The following is a 15481-nucleotide window of genomic DNA, read 5'->3' on the forward strand; positions in this document are numbered from 1 at the left end:
TGGGCTACATCCGAAAGGGACAGACGAAAGGAAGGGGGAGCTCGCAGTCGGAACTGACCTGGACAATCGATTATGGTGTCCACTAGTTCCGATATTGTATTATTGAATTTCTCGTTACATAATTATTCAGATACAGATTTAATTGTAATGTAACGTGCATATCATTAAAAACTCTATGTTAAATATCTTCTACCCAATTTGTCATCTATAACCTAACTTAACCTATCAATCTGATGATAATGCGCCTCGTAAGAAATAATTAATAACTATTAAATTAAATTCGCATCACCTCTTTGTTTTGATTTGAGGTAAGAATAATTAAGTATCACACTTGTTCGATGGATCAGTGATAATTAGATTATGTTTGTAATCAATGGAGTACGTGGTCCTTAAATAAATTACATCACAACGTAATCTTACGGAATAAGATCAAGATTGACAAAGATTTGAAGATAAGCAACAACAAGGAAAATCCAGATAAAGAAGTCGAGACGGAAACTCGAAATTATGTAGAAACTACAGAGAAATGTCACGACTTAACCTTATTTGGGTCATCACGCTGACCGTCACGCCGCGCCGTAGCTGGTCGCGGCGCTTTCTAGAACTACTCGGCACGCTGAACGGTGATTGGCCGAGCCGGGCGGCCATCGCAGCGCCGCGGATGCGCGCGACTACGGCGGACCGCGTTTAATTTCTGACGTATTTATCGGCTGCGTGGGAACCGCGGAGAAAAATTGAGGGAAAAGGATGATGGGTCGCACGGCGGGATGCGTGCGACAGGCGCGTCGGCCGCGTACGGCGATACCGTCCGCGTTTCTCCAGCGAGGGTTCTCCGCATTCGGGGAAACGCGGCGCGCGATCGCGAGCCGTGAGGAGCGGCGGCGCGGCCTCCCGTCGCGGCGCCCCGCGGATTTTTCCTGGACCCGCGCGCGAGATTTTATTCTGCGCATGGAAAGCAATTTTGCCCAATCATAAATAGGGCTATTGTGGGGGGATGGTTGTATGCCCGTGGCGCATTTCATACATCCGAGTGTAATGGTAACCAGATAGAAAGGCGCCGCGCGCGGGGACCATCGGCCGGCGTTAACACCCGGTAAATACCAAAAATTCAAGTCGTACATCGTGGAAACGGGGGTATTCGCGTCACGCGAAAAATCCTGACGATTACACGCGGACGTCATCCGCATCCGAAAGTCCCTTTCTTGGTCTCCACATTAACAGATATTCACGTTCCCGCCTTCTCTCCTTATTACCGTCTCCGCGATCTCTCGTCTTGCTTCGCTACACGTCTCTCTTTATCTCTTTCTCTCTCTCTTTCTCTCTTTTTCTCGTCACCCCATAGAGAATTACCCTTTTTTTTCTTTTTCTCTCTCACGCGGCGTGACGTGCCGAACGTGACGTGTGTCGACTGTCGACGGTGCACAGTGGTGTATGCGAGTGTGAGACACGACTCCCCGACCTTACGCCACGTCGCGTAGCCGCTGAGATTCGCGGATAGTCGTGTCTGTGCGTGTTGCGTGCATGCGACGCGCGCGCGCGCGCGCGCGTTCGCTCGGCCAAGTGATCTGTGACGTCAGTGGTCCGATCGGTTGTCACCTGTCAAGCCGATGCCGACGTGTCCCTCCTCCTTCACCCTGCTACCACCATTACCCTCTTGCTCTTCCCTTTTCTCTCCCTTCCTTCATCCTCCTATTCCCCTCTTGCTCTTTCTCCAACTATCTCTGTCACCACCCCCCGATGCAACCCGCGGATGCAATCCGATCCGCGCTGTTCCCCTCCCTCCCATTTCCATCCTCGCGCAGAGTAGAGTCCCCTCTCGATTTAACCCACGCGATCGCCCTCCTCCTCCTTCTCTTCCTCCTCTCCTAACTTCTCTCCTCGCCCTTTCCCTCGCAGGGATTTTCTCCCTTCTTCCGCACCCACCCTCGCTCGTTTCCTCCTCCTCATTGTACCAGCTTCCATCCTCTCAACCCTCTCTCGTTTCATCTCTTTTCCGCGGCTATCCCAATGGCGTGATCTCAACCCTTTTTTTCGCGGTCGGTCTCGGATTCCTCAATGTAGGAGTCACATCACACTCGACGAGTACCATCTCTCATCGCTTAGCCGAGCGATAGTTTTAAGCAGGAGCAATTAAGGGATGGGGTAAAGTTTCCAGCGCAATTCCGCACGTACAGTGGTTGAGATTTTTCGATTTTTCCTGTCCCACGCTGGCTACGCCACTGATCGGAATCGCGCGTATCTATCCCTTTTCTCTCTCTCCCTCTTTCTCCCTTCATGAGTTCCCTTGCGATTCTCTCCCGCCTCCCCTTTCCACCCTTCCTAGCAGCAGCAGCAGCAGCAGCTTATTCACCCTGGTCGCCTCTCTGCCGGCCCGAAAACCGAAGCCGAGGCTTCGAAGCTCGAGCGCGACCACCACTACCACCACCATCACTACTACCACCACCAACAGCAACGGCAGCAGCAGCAGCAGCACCATCAGCATCAGCATCAGCCGTAGCCGTACCAGCAGAAGCAGCAGCAGCACCACCGGCACCGGCAACCCCACCCCCATTCACCATTCGCCCATCCACCCCTCGATATAACCCCGCTCCATCCGCCGCGACGACCGCAGACACAAAAACAATAACAAATCGATTCGCGGCAACGATGGGGACGAGGAGGAGGGCGGAAGGGGTCAGCGCGAGGGGTAGGACGAATGCTGAGGCCCCCGGCACGATGCAAGGGAGAGGGCACGCGCGTGTGAGAGAGAAAGAGAGAAAGGGCGAAGCCGCCGGGGGAGGGGGTGGGATGACGAGGAGGAACCGTCCTGTCCTCCCCTCGGCGGTACTACTCCTCCTCCTCCTACCCCCGTCCCCCTATATCTCTTTCCCTCTTTCTGGATATTGTATAGAGAACGTTATGCTAAAGTATGCATGCACGAGGGTCGGTCCAATGGTCAGGAATCTCGCGAGTTCGTTCGCTCTACAGCGGCACGTATCCGGACCCGGTTTACGGGGTTTCTTCTCGTCTCCGGTACTCGCGAATTTCGTCGTCACATCTTTTTTCGCGTTATCGTTATCCCCATCGTCATCGTCATCTCATCGTCTTCATCTTCGTCTTCGTCTTCGTCTTTTACATCGTCAACGTAATCGTCATGAGTGTAGCGTGGGAGGCGATGTTGAGCCGCTACGAGCGTGAACTTTCATCATTCGATCGGTAAGGTGGAGATCGGCCCGGCTTTGCGGCGACGAGAGGGAGCACTAACGGGGGATGATTCCAGCGTAATGACGATCGGCCCGAATTGTTGCGGTAGGCCACCATAGGGGCGCCCCTCCTATCCAAGAGAAGGGGGAACCTCCTTGCGATTTTCGCGCGACCGTCCTCCTCTTTTGTGAGACGCCACCTTTTTTGCCAATCTCTTACGTCTTACGGCATCACGGCACTTGCGGCTCATTTCAGCTTTCACCTTCACCTTCTTCTCCATTTTTTGAATAACTGAAAAATTATATTAACGGATCAGAGTCATCTATCTTATTGCTGCACCCTCGAGATGCTATATTATGTACATGTAAAAAGATTTTAATGTGGAGAAATTTAATTTATGAATAATACAAAAAGTCGCTCACAGGATAGATAGGGACTGAGGATAGAATGGACGAATAGTCGATTTCCTGTCAGAATTTAACGCTTTGATCTGATCTAGAGAGATCTAGATGGTTCTAATCACTAAATCTTTGGTGAACACACGTGGACTAGATGTCTTCGTTTGCCTAACTCGAAATTTGGAGGGAGACGAAAGTTAGAAATAATCGTAAAAGAGTTCCCTATTTCAATACATCGGATACTTCGATGCTCCTTTTGTAAAATCTTCCTTCTTCCAATCGATATGTTGTAAGAACTTCATCTTTACCCTCATTTTATCAGGATAGACATAGCTTTTGATGACTACGAATAAAACGATCCACGAGATGAAGAACATATAAATCCGCGAGTTTCATATTTGAAGAAATAGAGATGAAACATTGAGTTATTCTGACGATTTGAGTAGTATGGATCCGCATGGAAACAACTTTGCGAAAATGTAATTATAGCATCTCAAACGCGACACAAAGAACGATATGAAATATTTTAGAACGAGAGAGAGGTACGGAACATTCCGACTCGCGTTCAAGGATCATTTTCGGAAGGGTCCTAAGAGAGGAAAATTGAGTTTCTGAGGAGGAAGAGAATTTTAGAGAGATAATCTTTCGCATGACACTTTTCTCCCGCATCGTTATCTCCATTTTCGAGCACGCTTCGAAACGTTTGACCTCGTAACTCGAGATCGAATTACTGCCGATACTCTATTGCCCAACTCCTCTTGACATATTTCTTGATGTATCCTTTACGGTGACACTCGACAGAATAACTAAAAAAATACGAAAAGCACATATTTAAAGAAATATGTTGACAAAGTGATCATCATACATTACTTGCAAATAAGCTTAATTGATGCACATTGATTGGTATACGGTTAAACATTTCCTAACGATTTAATTAAATGCACGCGATTTGATAAAAAGCATTAGGTATAAATAAAATGATTTGATATATATAAGTAACAAATACTCGGTTCGCTTGAAAATTGCACGTAAGTATTGATTCGAGGGCCACCACTAATCTCTCTCTCTCTTCTCGCTCCCTACCCTTCACCCTTTTTATACCGTGCAATCCATACAAACATAATGAGCACTCGAGCACCATTTCCAAGTGATTCAATCTTTATTAGGTTCAGAATATATTTCTAATTTTATATTCGAATCGTCTGCACGTGATAGCTGACATTACCGATTTCATAAATATACCAAGTACTAGGGAAAAAGTTAAAGACTTAGATATCAGATTTATATTTTCTATAACAGATTATATATTTAAAAAAATGAATCTCAAAAGACGAACTTATTTCATTTTAATCACAAACTCTCGATGTAGCGATTCATCAATTTTATCTAAAAGACACATTTATACAGTGTATAGTGAATAAAAATAGTATTTGCACTTTTCTCATCTTTTTTGGAAGTTATTCTATCCGAAAAAAGATATATTGCTGCATACTTTTATCATAAAGCATGCTTTTTATGTGCGTATTAGTTAAAATACTTTATATAACAACATTCTTTTTCGTATCGTCATATTATCTCAATTCATATTTTCTCAAAGCAATGTACGTGTTTGTGTGCGAATACCTTTTTTACTCACTGCAATCAGATTTAGATGCAATTTTCCGTTGAACCGATTTCGTGGATCCCATCAATGAACGATCGTAACGCACATTCTAGATGGAATATGGGATCTGGAGTCTTCACGTCGCGGGTGAACTTTGGGGTGACCCGCGTCTCGCCCGAAGGCATCCGATTCTGCCTTCCGGCGCGACGCAGATCCTGCCAAGGGCCGCGTTCGCCCTGAGCGCACTGCACCGGCCCGACATGCTGCCACTGCCGTTAACGGCGGCGGGGCCACCTTACGTCCCGATGGAACTGGTCACGAAACCAGCCTCGGTCGCGTCCACCAATGCCGAAGACGCTGAGGATGGGGAGAAGAGCACGAACGGCGAAGATGAAGATCCTCAGCGCGACGACAACGAAGGTAACATCGAAAAGGCTGATCAAAACGAAAATCAGGTAAGATCATCTCATTATTGTATAACACAATATTAAATTGATATCTCTTAAATAGCTAATAATTCTTTAAATTAATTTTTTTTATCTCTACTGGACAAAAAAAGAAGTGTTATGTAATATAAAAATAATTTATAATTTTAAAATATTGATAAATGATTTTGAATTAAGTTATTGTAAAATCTCTTGTCAAAGTATAGAGGTATAACTTAAAACTTTTAATTATAAATACAAACACAGGGTATCTTATTTTTTACATGTATCAATCAGACTTGTGTGCCAAACGAAAATAATGACAACGAAGATGTCGGTGACGAGAGCGATACTGGTAGCACGAACAGTTCACATCAATCGGCAAACAACAATCTATCAATCGCAAAGCTTCCCGATCCGATGTCATGCCTGGCCCTCGACAAGTCGGTCTGTGTTATATATTTTTCGATGAATTTAATTACTTGGCATGTACCTGAAACCGGATTCATTGATAATTTTTTAACATAATATAATTATACATGGATTTTTTAGTTGATATTATATTCTATATTAATATTTTATCATTAATCAACTACAATAAAATCAATAAACGAACAATCATATTCATCCTTTCTTTTTTCTCTTTATTTGACTGAAGCCGAACATTATACATTTTTATACTTATTATAATGCAGTTAATTTTATAACGTGGCCTCTTAAGTGGTTTTTAATTATTCGATTGTACTTAATTATTAATTCCAATTAATCTAATAGTTTTATGATGTAGTCCAATCGATTTTATTGTTACGTTATAAAGATATCTGAAGACAACTAATTGTAAGTCAATTGAAACGTCTGATTATACAAAGTCAACAGTAAAAGAAGCTAGTAAACTTCATATATAGTTTATTGATTTTATTTTTTAGTTGTTTAAGCTTACACGAACTTTATTTAATTTTTATTTTACCATTAATATTCAGGAAGGAACGGTGACACCTGTTTTGAACGGTTGGGTACTGGGTGCTTACACAGCGATGCTGGGTAGACTATCTGCCGCTACTGCGGCTTTAGAAGCAACGGAAGTTCCCAATATTCCTTCCGACAGTGATTCCGAGAGCGAGCACTCATCCTACACTGAAAAGTACGTAGAATTTAGCACATCAAACTATAATTATAATACTTTGTCTTTCTTAAAAATCATTTTCTCTAAGAAAGACAACTTAAAGTTCATAAAATTTACTATTGATATTAAGATATACGACGATTACATTTATATGGCATCTTTAATCGGGTTTAATAACATCCGTAGTTATGAAGTTGGCCAATCATAGTCGTTTCATTCTTCCGAAGAACAGCTACGATTATAATTACGATTATATTAATTAAACTCGATTAAACCAAGTAACAGAGATCATTGTGGGACATTGTAGGGCATTATCATCAATATTGACAATATTACGGTTTAAGATCGAGAGGCAGCAGTCCGAACATAAACAGCGTTCATCATGGCTACTCGTGCGGCTCCTGCGACGTAGTGGCACCTACGAGACCGGCCCTAAGGAAACACATAGCTGATTGCCATCCCGCTCTGTCTGGTACGGAGACCGGGGAAACCAAGAGGTGTCCGAACATAGGTTGTGACTTCACGTCGACTAGTAGGTGCGAGATGGAAACCCACGTAGCGGCACATGTAGCTCAAGGAATGACGCCTACGGGGAAGAAACGTTCGTTGGCCTTGCAACGCGTCAGGTATAGGTACTCGAACAATTTTATATTATATCTAATTATATCTAATTATATCTATGTTCTATCAAAAATAAAGATTCCTCAAATCTTTTATTATTATTATTTTTTTATAAAACTTTTATCAAATAATAAATGGAATAAAATAGAAAAATATTTCTTTTTTTTTTTATATTATCACGTTTTTTGTTAGCTATTTCGGAATGTTCTCAGGTACGAGAGGGAGGAATATCGGTGCTCACTGTGCTCGTACGCATGCACGATCGAGAAGGCATTTCAAAGACATTTACGAGCGCACGCGAGAGGCTCCGCGCCGGAGACTAGGGTGAGCTGCGCCGTCTGTGGTGCCGACCGATCATCCGAGGTAGATCTCAGCAGACATATGCGAAGGCATCGCGATGATCGATATTTCTGCTGCGATATTTGCATCTTTCGCACGGTGCAATTGAAGAAGGTATTTGAAAGATTATTTGTTTTTATCATAAAGATCTCGATTATACATATCCCTCTTCTCTAAAACTTTTAGAATGAATCTCACTCTTAGAGATTGAAAATGGAGTTATACTTTTTCAAGACTGGTTCAATTTTTTTATTCTTTAAAGTGAGATTCCACTTCAAAAAATTTAGAGTAGGTATATATGAAGACGAAAATTAAGAAAATTGACAATGTTAATTGTACGTATATTTCTGATACTTACAGCTGATACAGCATCGTCGCATGCACACGGGTGAAAAGCCACATTTGTGCCCGCACTGCGCCTATCGCAGCGCACGTCGTGACAATCTACGCAGCCACGTACGACGAGTACACAAAAAGGAGAACCTCTATTGCGACACCTTCAGTCCACGCGGCATGCTGATAACTCCCTCGCTGTTGGCCTCCTCGAGGGACAATACTGACGTCGATCTGGTGCAGAGCCCGGCATCCTCGCCGTCTTCAAATCCGGACGCGACCAACTAGCGAAAACGCTCTTGATAAACAAAGAAAAGGAGCAACGGCCCTGAGAGACCTGCGGAAACAGAAATCTGGGACTCGCCTGTCCTTTATACGTCCTCGTTTTGTCAATACTGCGATCTAGATATATTAGAATTTACAGGGAGACTTGTACACAAGTGCTGAACTTGGCAGACAAACGAAGGAGAATTGCAATCAAGTGAAAATTAAATCTAATTTTAAGAAAAATTGAGAATTATTCATAATTTCATGAAAAAAGCAATTTAAAAGATAAGCTAGAAACAGAGATTAAAAATAATTTACGAAATTGATATTGATAGAAATCATATAAAAAAATGAAGTTTATTCGGCAAGAACAAATTTCGGAATGAATTGTTTCCCAAATCAGCATCGACAAGACTTCCTTCCTTAGACGTTAGGAATCGTATAGATTATTGCATGCGATAATTTAACATCGATAATTTAATGTAACCTTTAAATTCTAACGAGATCTTGTATTAGCTATGTAAACGTCCAAGTGTTACATTACGTCGATTCGATGACGATCTAACAATCGTTTGCGTCGATTGTTGACGACGAACGGGGAAAGCTGCAAAATGGTGCTAGAATCGTAGATTGGCTCGCGGAGAAAGACTGAAAGTAGAAACGAATTCACGGCGCGATGTGACGTCCATCTCTTTTGCACTCTTTCCAAACTGACCGCCGTGACTAAAAAAAGAAAAAAAAAAAAGAAATTCAGCAAAGTTTAAGACTGCAACTCTGTACTGTTCCGGAGATTCTCGTTTTAAACGTGACTCTTTATTGTCTCATTAACTATTGGTCATCAATTATTATTGCTGTCTTTAAAATTAATTTTTGTAGAATTTACTGCAATTTTAATTATTCAAGTTTATCTATAATCTTAATTTTATTTTGTGTCAATACTTGTTTGAAGCTTATGACTTAATTATTCAAATCCGAGATGAAAATTTTATTTTTAATATCATATACGAGCAAACAACGATCAATATTTATGCAGTTGAACAGAATCGAGCAAGAGCTCGTGATACTTGCGTGTATATCGAGGCGGATGCACGAGACTCGATCGAATCAGGCCAACGGTTAATGAGATCAATAAAAGCATCGGGTCACGACACGACATGTCGCGAGGACTCCGGCCGGGATGGAAAGGTGCTATTTTACGAAGATCATTTTAACGTTACGTGTCTAATATATGTATAGTTCGCTCGCGCTGCACGAATTGTCAAGTATAATTGTTAAGTACTTAACATGAACTTATTATCGTTGCTTGAGTTGCCATTATCGAATTTTCATTGGTACTATTACGGACTAATAATATGATAATAAAAGAACAATATACTATTATGATTATGCAAGCATTATAATGATAGACAGTGTATCGTATAACGCGAGATGAAGCCTAACGTGTTTTATTTTGCAGATGATGATTCAAGGCATCTCCATAGAACTCTTGTATCACTGTAGTCACATTTCCCATTATATATCTTTAAATTATATTAAATTTCTATATTCGCTCTATATAATGTATATTATATTTAAAAAAAGAAAAGAGTATAATTGTAATTTTCTGCAAAATTCAAGCTCGTTGGATACATCTGTTCGCTATCGATACAAGTGTCTCTCATAAGTGTTTCTCTCTTTAGGATCCAAGACCATTCCCGACGATCGATTGCTCGTGTCAGGGGAGAGAAAGCGAATGAGATTGATTGTAACAGAAATATGTGTCAATTTTTAATGTATTATATAAATACGTTGTAGTCGATAAACGATTTTTAACGGCGACTCACGTGAAGTGACACGAGAGGATACGTGCATCACGCCACGATGATTTGTCGTCTCATCGAGAATGACATTCTTGCGAAGAATATCGTTCTATTACATAGACACTATAGCCATTACTATACAACACTATGCTAAACTACAAGGTATACGATGATGCAAAATCGAAGCTGCTCGGCATAAAGTTTCACTTCCCCGGCACATTTTAACGCTTCAAACACATTGCATTTGTCGAATATTAAGTAAGTTTTTTTTTTCCAAACTGGACTTGTTACTGCGAGTGAATTTTTTCAACTCATTACACATTATCATTGTCAGTATTATCTTCGCTAGAAATACCGCGAGTAACGTAGCACTCATTCCGTGCCAAGTAGCATAAATTTTGAAATAAGCCACAATTACGAGCGAATGTGATTTAGATTTTAATTAATTATATTACATAATTATATATATATATATTAAATATTAAATTATATTTTATCTTTTAGGTATACGGATGACTACTATAGTAGCCAAGATGATTACGATTATGCGTGGAAGTTGGTAAAAAAAAAAAAACATTTATTCCGGATTACGTAATGATGTAGGCCCGTTCATCCGAAAGCAAATGGTTTAACTGTTTAACATAATTTGTATTACCGGATATGCGCGTAATTCACTCGACTATGCCGAAAATCATGAGTTATACACGCCGGTATAACTTTATGTGCTAGTTTGTTTTTGATATATGTATATTTTACATTTGTAAAATCGCATTTATCGTACGATACTTAACGGTACAACAACGGGTTTCTTAATGCGACTTTTTATATGCATGATTTTACACAAAGCCTTTACCTTGACTACCGAAGAGGATGACTTACTTTTTCTATTTCTTCCGCGCATATCTACACGTTGTTTCGAAGATATGTCGAGCGCATTAGCACATTCAGAATATTTATATCACGAAATAGTTTATCGGTGTGCGTCGCGATGCGCATAATTTACGTATTCATAATGAAGGAAGTTTCTTGTTAATTACACGTCCGCAATTAGCGTGACTGGCTCCGTCCGCCGTTAGTATTTACTTGTGGAGTAATTATTTATTTTTTATTTCGGTCAAAAGTCATAGCACAACTCGAATAAAGCGTTCCGTACGTCGTACGTCAGGAAAACCGTCGCGAAGAATCTATATATGTAATAGGGATAAAAGGAAAGTTCCGAAGACGAAGGATTTGCGAAATCGGTGGGAAATTTCGCGCGGCTGACACGTCTTTTTGACGTTTCTCGTAGTAGTTTTGCGGAAATGTAGTTTTCCCGATGAGCGTGCGCGCCTAACGAGAACACCTCATTTTATCGTATCGTCCGAGCGATCAGTCTCAGGTGCTACCGAGATTTATTCGCATTATTATAATTACGAGCTCATAACTGATAAGCAGCGGCGCCGTGCCGATACTATGGACAAAAAGAAAATTAATTCGTGCCAAAGTGATCCCAATTATAGGGGGATGAACGAAGTTCTGTGGAAGAAAGACGCGCGAGAGGTGTAAGCTACTTCGAATGTGAAACGTACGATCAGATTTCTTCGTTTGCGAAAAATCGCGCGACTCAATTTCTTATATTCCAAACCGAATCTTTATTTTTCTAATCTTTCATTTATCTAATCTACAAAGAAAGAGAGAACAAAAATACCTTAGGTACTAAGAGCATTTTTATCTCAAAACTTAGATATAATTTTAGTTTTAGTGGCATTATTTTTAAATCATTTTTAAGAAACTTATTCTTCTAAGGTTTCTTTTTCTCTCAAAGATTCACCGAAAATCGCGATTTTCGCAAAAGTTCGCAAATTTCGCAGGGATTTCCGTCTGATCGTCCGCTTCTGTGTTCGACGTGAGCGTGAACTAGTTGTTACAATCTTTTAACTGTTGAATTTTTGCTGTAGCAGTAAGTGTCTTAACGTATACCTTATATAAACTACACGATATATAATATATTCTATATTAATGTTTCTTAGATTTAAATCTAACATACCGGACGGACGTGTCTACGACGAATGCCGTCGTTCACGCTCTCTTTAAGTGCGAATTGAAGTGCTCTCTTCAAAGTTCATTGTCGGAATCTGCGAAACAAAGCAAGCGTTTACGTCATCGCGAGATTTTATCAATGGCGTCGAAAGGATAAAAAGAATGAGAGGGTCAAATGTTTCAATGCAAAGTTATTAACCTTTTGATGACAGTGCGGTTGCTTGAAACTGGTAGCATTTATCGAAAGTAACACATTCCAAATGGAGCTTCGCAGTATTTTTATTTGTATTCGTAAGTGATTATAGTTGCCGTTACTCCTGTTATAGAAAAAAACTAAACAATACTGAAAGATGTATCGTAAAATGATTGGGCATTAATAAACTTTTTTATTCGGTACAAAAGTTGCGAGACGACGAAAACTTCGTCGAGGGACGTCCGGTCGGTCATCTTAAAAATTAATACAATCTAAATGTGATAATATATTTGCTATTAAATTATGACATAACGATTACATTATAATTAACTAACTACTGCGCGAAAACGTATGAAGAACAAAGAAAAATAAGCAATTTTAAGAGTCCATGTACTGAAGGGTGGTGGCGTTACGAGGGTGATCTGAATATTCGCATTATGACATTTTTTCTGCAATATATTGATCGGCTGAGCAAGTACAAAGCGATTAGAAAATCGACATTGTCGAAATCTGATCGGAATTAATACGAAAAATAGATGTGTAATTTTTATAGATTAATTCTTTGCGCTAATTCAATCTTTTTTTTTTTTATTAATATTATCGTATCAAATTTTAGTTAAATTACGTGTCAAGTTTTACAGGGAATAAACGATATTTTGTAATAAATCGAGAGCACTAACAATTATCTAACAATAATAATAGTCAAGAAAAAATATAAGTAATATATTGATATGATTTTATATTTTTATAAATTATGTATTACAATTTGTCTTATAGCGTAGTATTATAGATATTTATTTACAAATCTTTAATTATTTTTTCAGTTTACTCTTCTGTAAATAATGTTCAAGCGCAAAGAATTAAAAAAGGAACAAATCACGTCACCCTTGCTGACTCTGGCAGGAATTCGAATAAAAATGCGAAGCCACGTTTTGCTTACCAAAAAATAAAGACTCTTGCGCTCTACGCATAATATATACACACAAATATATAATTATATAAATGTACGTGTATGTGTGTGAGTGTGCCTAAAGATTTTTTCCTCGAATTAATCTCTTAAACTTTCTATGTCATTGTCTTTCTCTCTCTCACTGTCTCTTTATCCTATGCTCTTGAATCACATATTACAGTCGTGAACGATTTCGAAGAACTATTATTGTAGTTTGACGATTTCGAATTACATGGCAGATTCACGATGCCTCGTATCCGTCGCCATGACCGGATTAATTACTAAAATCTTATTACAATATATATATAAAATATCAATTTTTAATTTGATACGCTTCGCCTATGCTAAGACTGTAATAATCTGTAATATTACAGATTTGAAAGCTATATTTCATGAATTTGATAACTTAAAAATTTGCTATTATTTTCTCCACACAAATATATTTATCAATATAATTAGGATTTCTAATAGAAATCAAATATTTTTTTATTTGCAAAATAGATTGGTACGGGGTGTCAAAAAGCTATTATTAATTTGGATAAAAGCGAAGAGAGGAGGATTGTGAGTCATTTATTTCAGCCCTTATCCGATAAATTTCGCAAAACGTTGGTTTCTATGTCAATTAAGAATGTTCAATTACAAAAAACGTATTTTTGTTGTACATGGACCAATTCATTAAAAAAAATAAGCGAGAAATCACTGCTCAATTAGTTGAAAATAACTTAATTATGATGATGTAATTTGATCTTCCATAGACATTCAAAAATATATAAATGTGTAGAAACAGAGTCACATAGTTTACTGGTTTCCATCATAAAGATTTTACGCAAAATTGCGTTATCGGTTGAGGGCTGATCGCATTGTTTAACGATTGTCTCTCTGTGTTCCAACATAATAGTAGATATTCCGTCGATCGTTCCTCTTTATAAAAACGAAAAAAAAAAACATGGCCGTTACGCAACGCACGCACTCACGATTCTGATTGGACTGGAAACCGCGAGCGATCTCACTCTTTTCTGCAAAGTATACGAAAGTAAACGCGCGTTCCAATTTTTGCCTCGAATCCTCGAATAAAAAAAAGAAAATAAAATCAGAGGCAGTCCATACCAAATACTCGCCTACGAACTCGCGCTTGAATATTTTTTTACGATTTTATGGCCTAAGCATTCGACATCACGCCGAAAACGTAGGTACTCTTTACGGGTTTGCGCGATCAACTCTAATCGATCGTGGTAAATTAATCTTACGACGGTAAGGAGAATTATATAATAAAAGCGAGTCGCTCTGCGGGAATATAATTTCCTCGTGATTCTCGATAGTGAATGCAGATGATCTTAGACAGCTAGAAATCACCGCGCGTTGTTTGCAAAAATATAATCTTGCAGTAAATATTTTTAATTTCATAAAATTATATAGATCTTTCTATTTATTTATTCCTGGTTGTTTTGATATTTCCTTTTTAATCATTCCATAGCAAAGATAATTTTGATTAAAATTAAAAGAAATATTCATTATAATTATCATCTATTATAATTACAAATCCCAAGATTTATTGACAATTCTAATTATTTTTTTAATTCGTGATGCAATATTGTCATTGAATATTCGCCAAGAACATCATCGGCAGTCATCGAATCGTTTCATCACGCGTTTTTATGTATACAGCTGCTAAAACGTGTGTGCGTGCGTGCGTATCTGCTTATATGTAACGATCAATCTTAAGGAACTAATTAACGAAATAGTTAAACTTGTCGTCACCATTGTGATTTAAGATAGTAGAGATACCCGCGCACAAGTCGCTTGATAATGCAGGTGTAATTGATGATGCTTCATTTCAATTACATGTTAAAATCGTATTAATTTAATAAAATCAACTAATTAAATATCGTAATTGAGAAAGTAGTATGATACTTATATAGTCATAATGTAAAATAAGTTGCCATTTAAAAAGAAGAAATTATATTTTTATAAGTAAAAGTATGATTTAACAACTTAGTAAGCATATACATAAATAAGCATTTTCTTTGTATTGTTATTCTGTGATATCAAATTTGTCTATGCAATTTTATTGTGTTTTTTAATATTAAAATTTCCATAACAATATACTTGTATAATTTGCACCTGCATGGAGGACTCTCGCCGGGAAAACGTTTACCTGTTTGTATAGCCAAAGTCGTCATTTGTCTTTGGCATGATAAAAATCTTAATAAAGGTTTCATTAAAATATTC

At 39.0% G+C, this 15481-nt stretch overlaps 1 protein-coding gene and 1 long non-coding RNA gene across 4 annotated transcripts; one reads left to right on the plus strand and one right to left on the minus strand.

The window, feature by feature from the left end:
* Nucleotides 1-735: 735 nt before the first annotated feature.
* On the plus strand, nucleotides 736-15480 carry LOC105150573 (uncharacterized). Of its 3 annotated transcripts, XM_011063745.2 has the most exons (8): nucleotides 743-1093; nucleotides 3144-3288; nucleotides 5298-5639; nucleotides 5907-6056; nucleotides 6590-6750; nucleotides 7077-7364; nucleotides 7566-7806; nucleotides 8053-15480. In XM_011063745.2, exons 3-8 carry the CDS (start codon nucleotides 5298-5300, stop codon nucleotides 8311-8313), a joined length of 1443 nt encoding a protein of 480 aa, XP_011062047.1. In that variant the 5' UTR covers nucleotides 743-1093; nucleotides 3144-3288; the 3' UTR covers nucleotides 8314-15480. The 3 variants fall into 3 exon arrangements, with proteins under 3 accessions (XP_011062049.1, XP_011062047.1, XP_011062046.1); XM_011063747.2 differs by lacking the exon at nucleotides 3144-3288 and having other exon boundaries at nucleotides 736-1093; nucleotides 7077-7358; XM_011063744.2 differs by lacking the exon at nucleotides 3144-3288 and having other exon boundaries at nucleotides 745-1093.
* On the minus strand, nucleotides 5969-8140 carry LOC147906737 (uncharacterized). Its single transcript, XR_015548134.1, has 5 exons — nucleotides 8051-8140; nucleotides 7069-7318; nucleotides 6878-6964; nucleotides 6577-6743; nucleotides 5969-6102 (listed from the first exon to the last, which is right to left on the minus strand). It is a non-coding gene; the product is annotated as an uncharacterized LOC147906737 (long non-coding RNA).
* Nucleotide 15481: the final 1 nt, after the last annotated feature.

The sequence above is a fragment of the Acromyrmex echinatior genome, chromosome 18, assembly GCF_024713525.1.
Source record: "Acromyrmex echinatior isolate Ae372 chromosome 18, ASM2471352v2, whole genome shotgun sequence".
Classification (NCBI taxonomy): Eukaryota; Metazoa; Arthropoda; class Insecta; order Hymenoptera; family Formicidae; genus Acromyrmex; species Acromyrmex echinatior.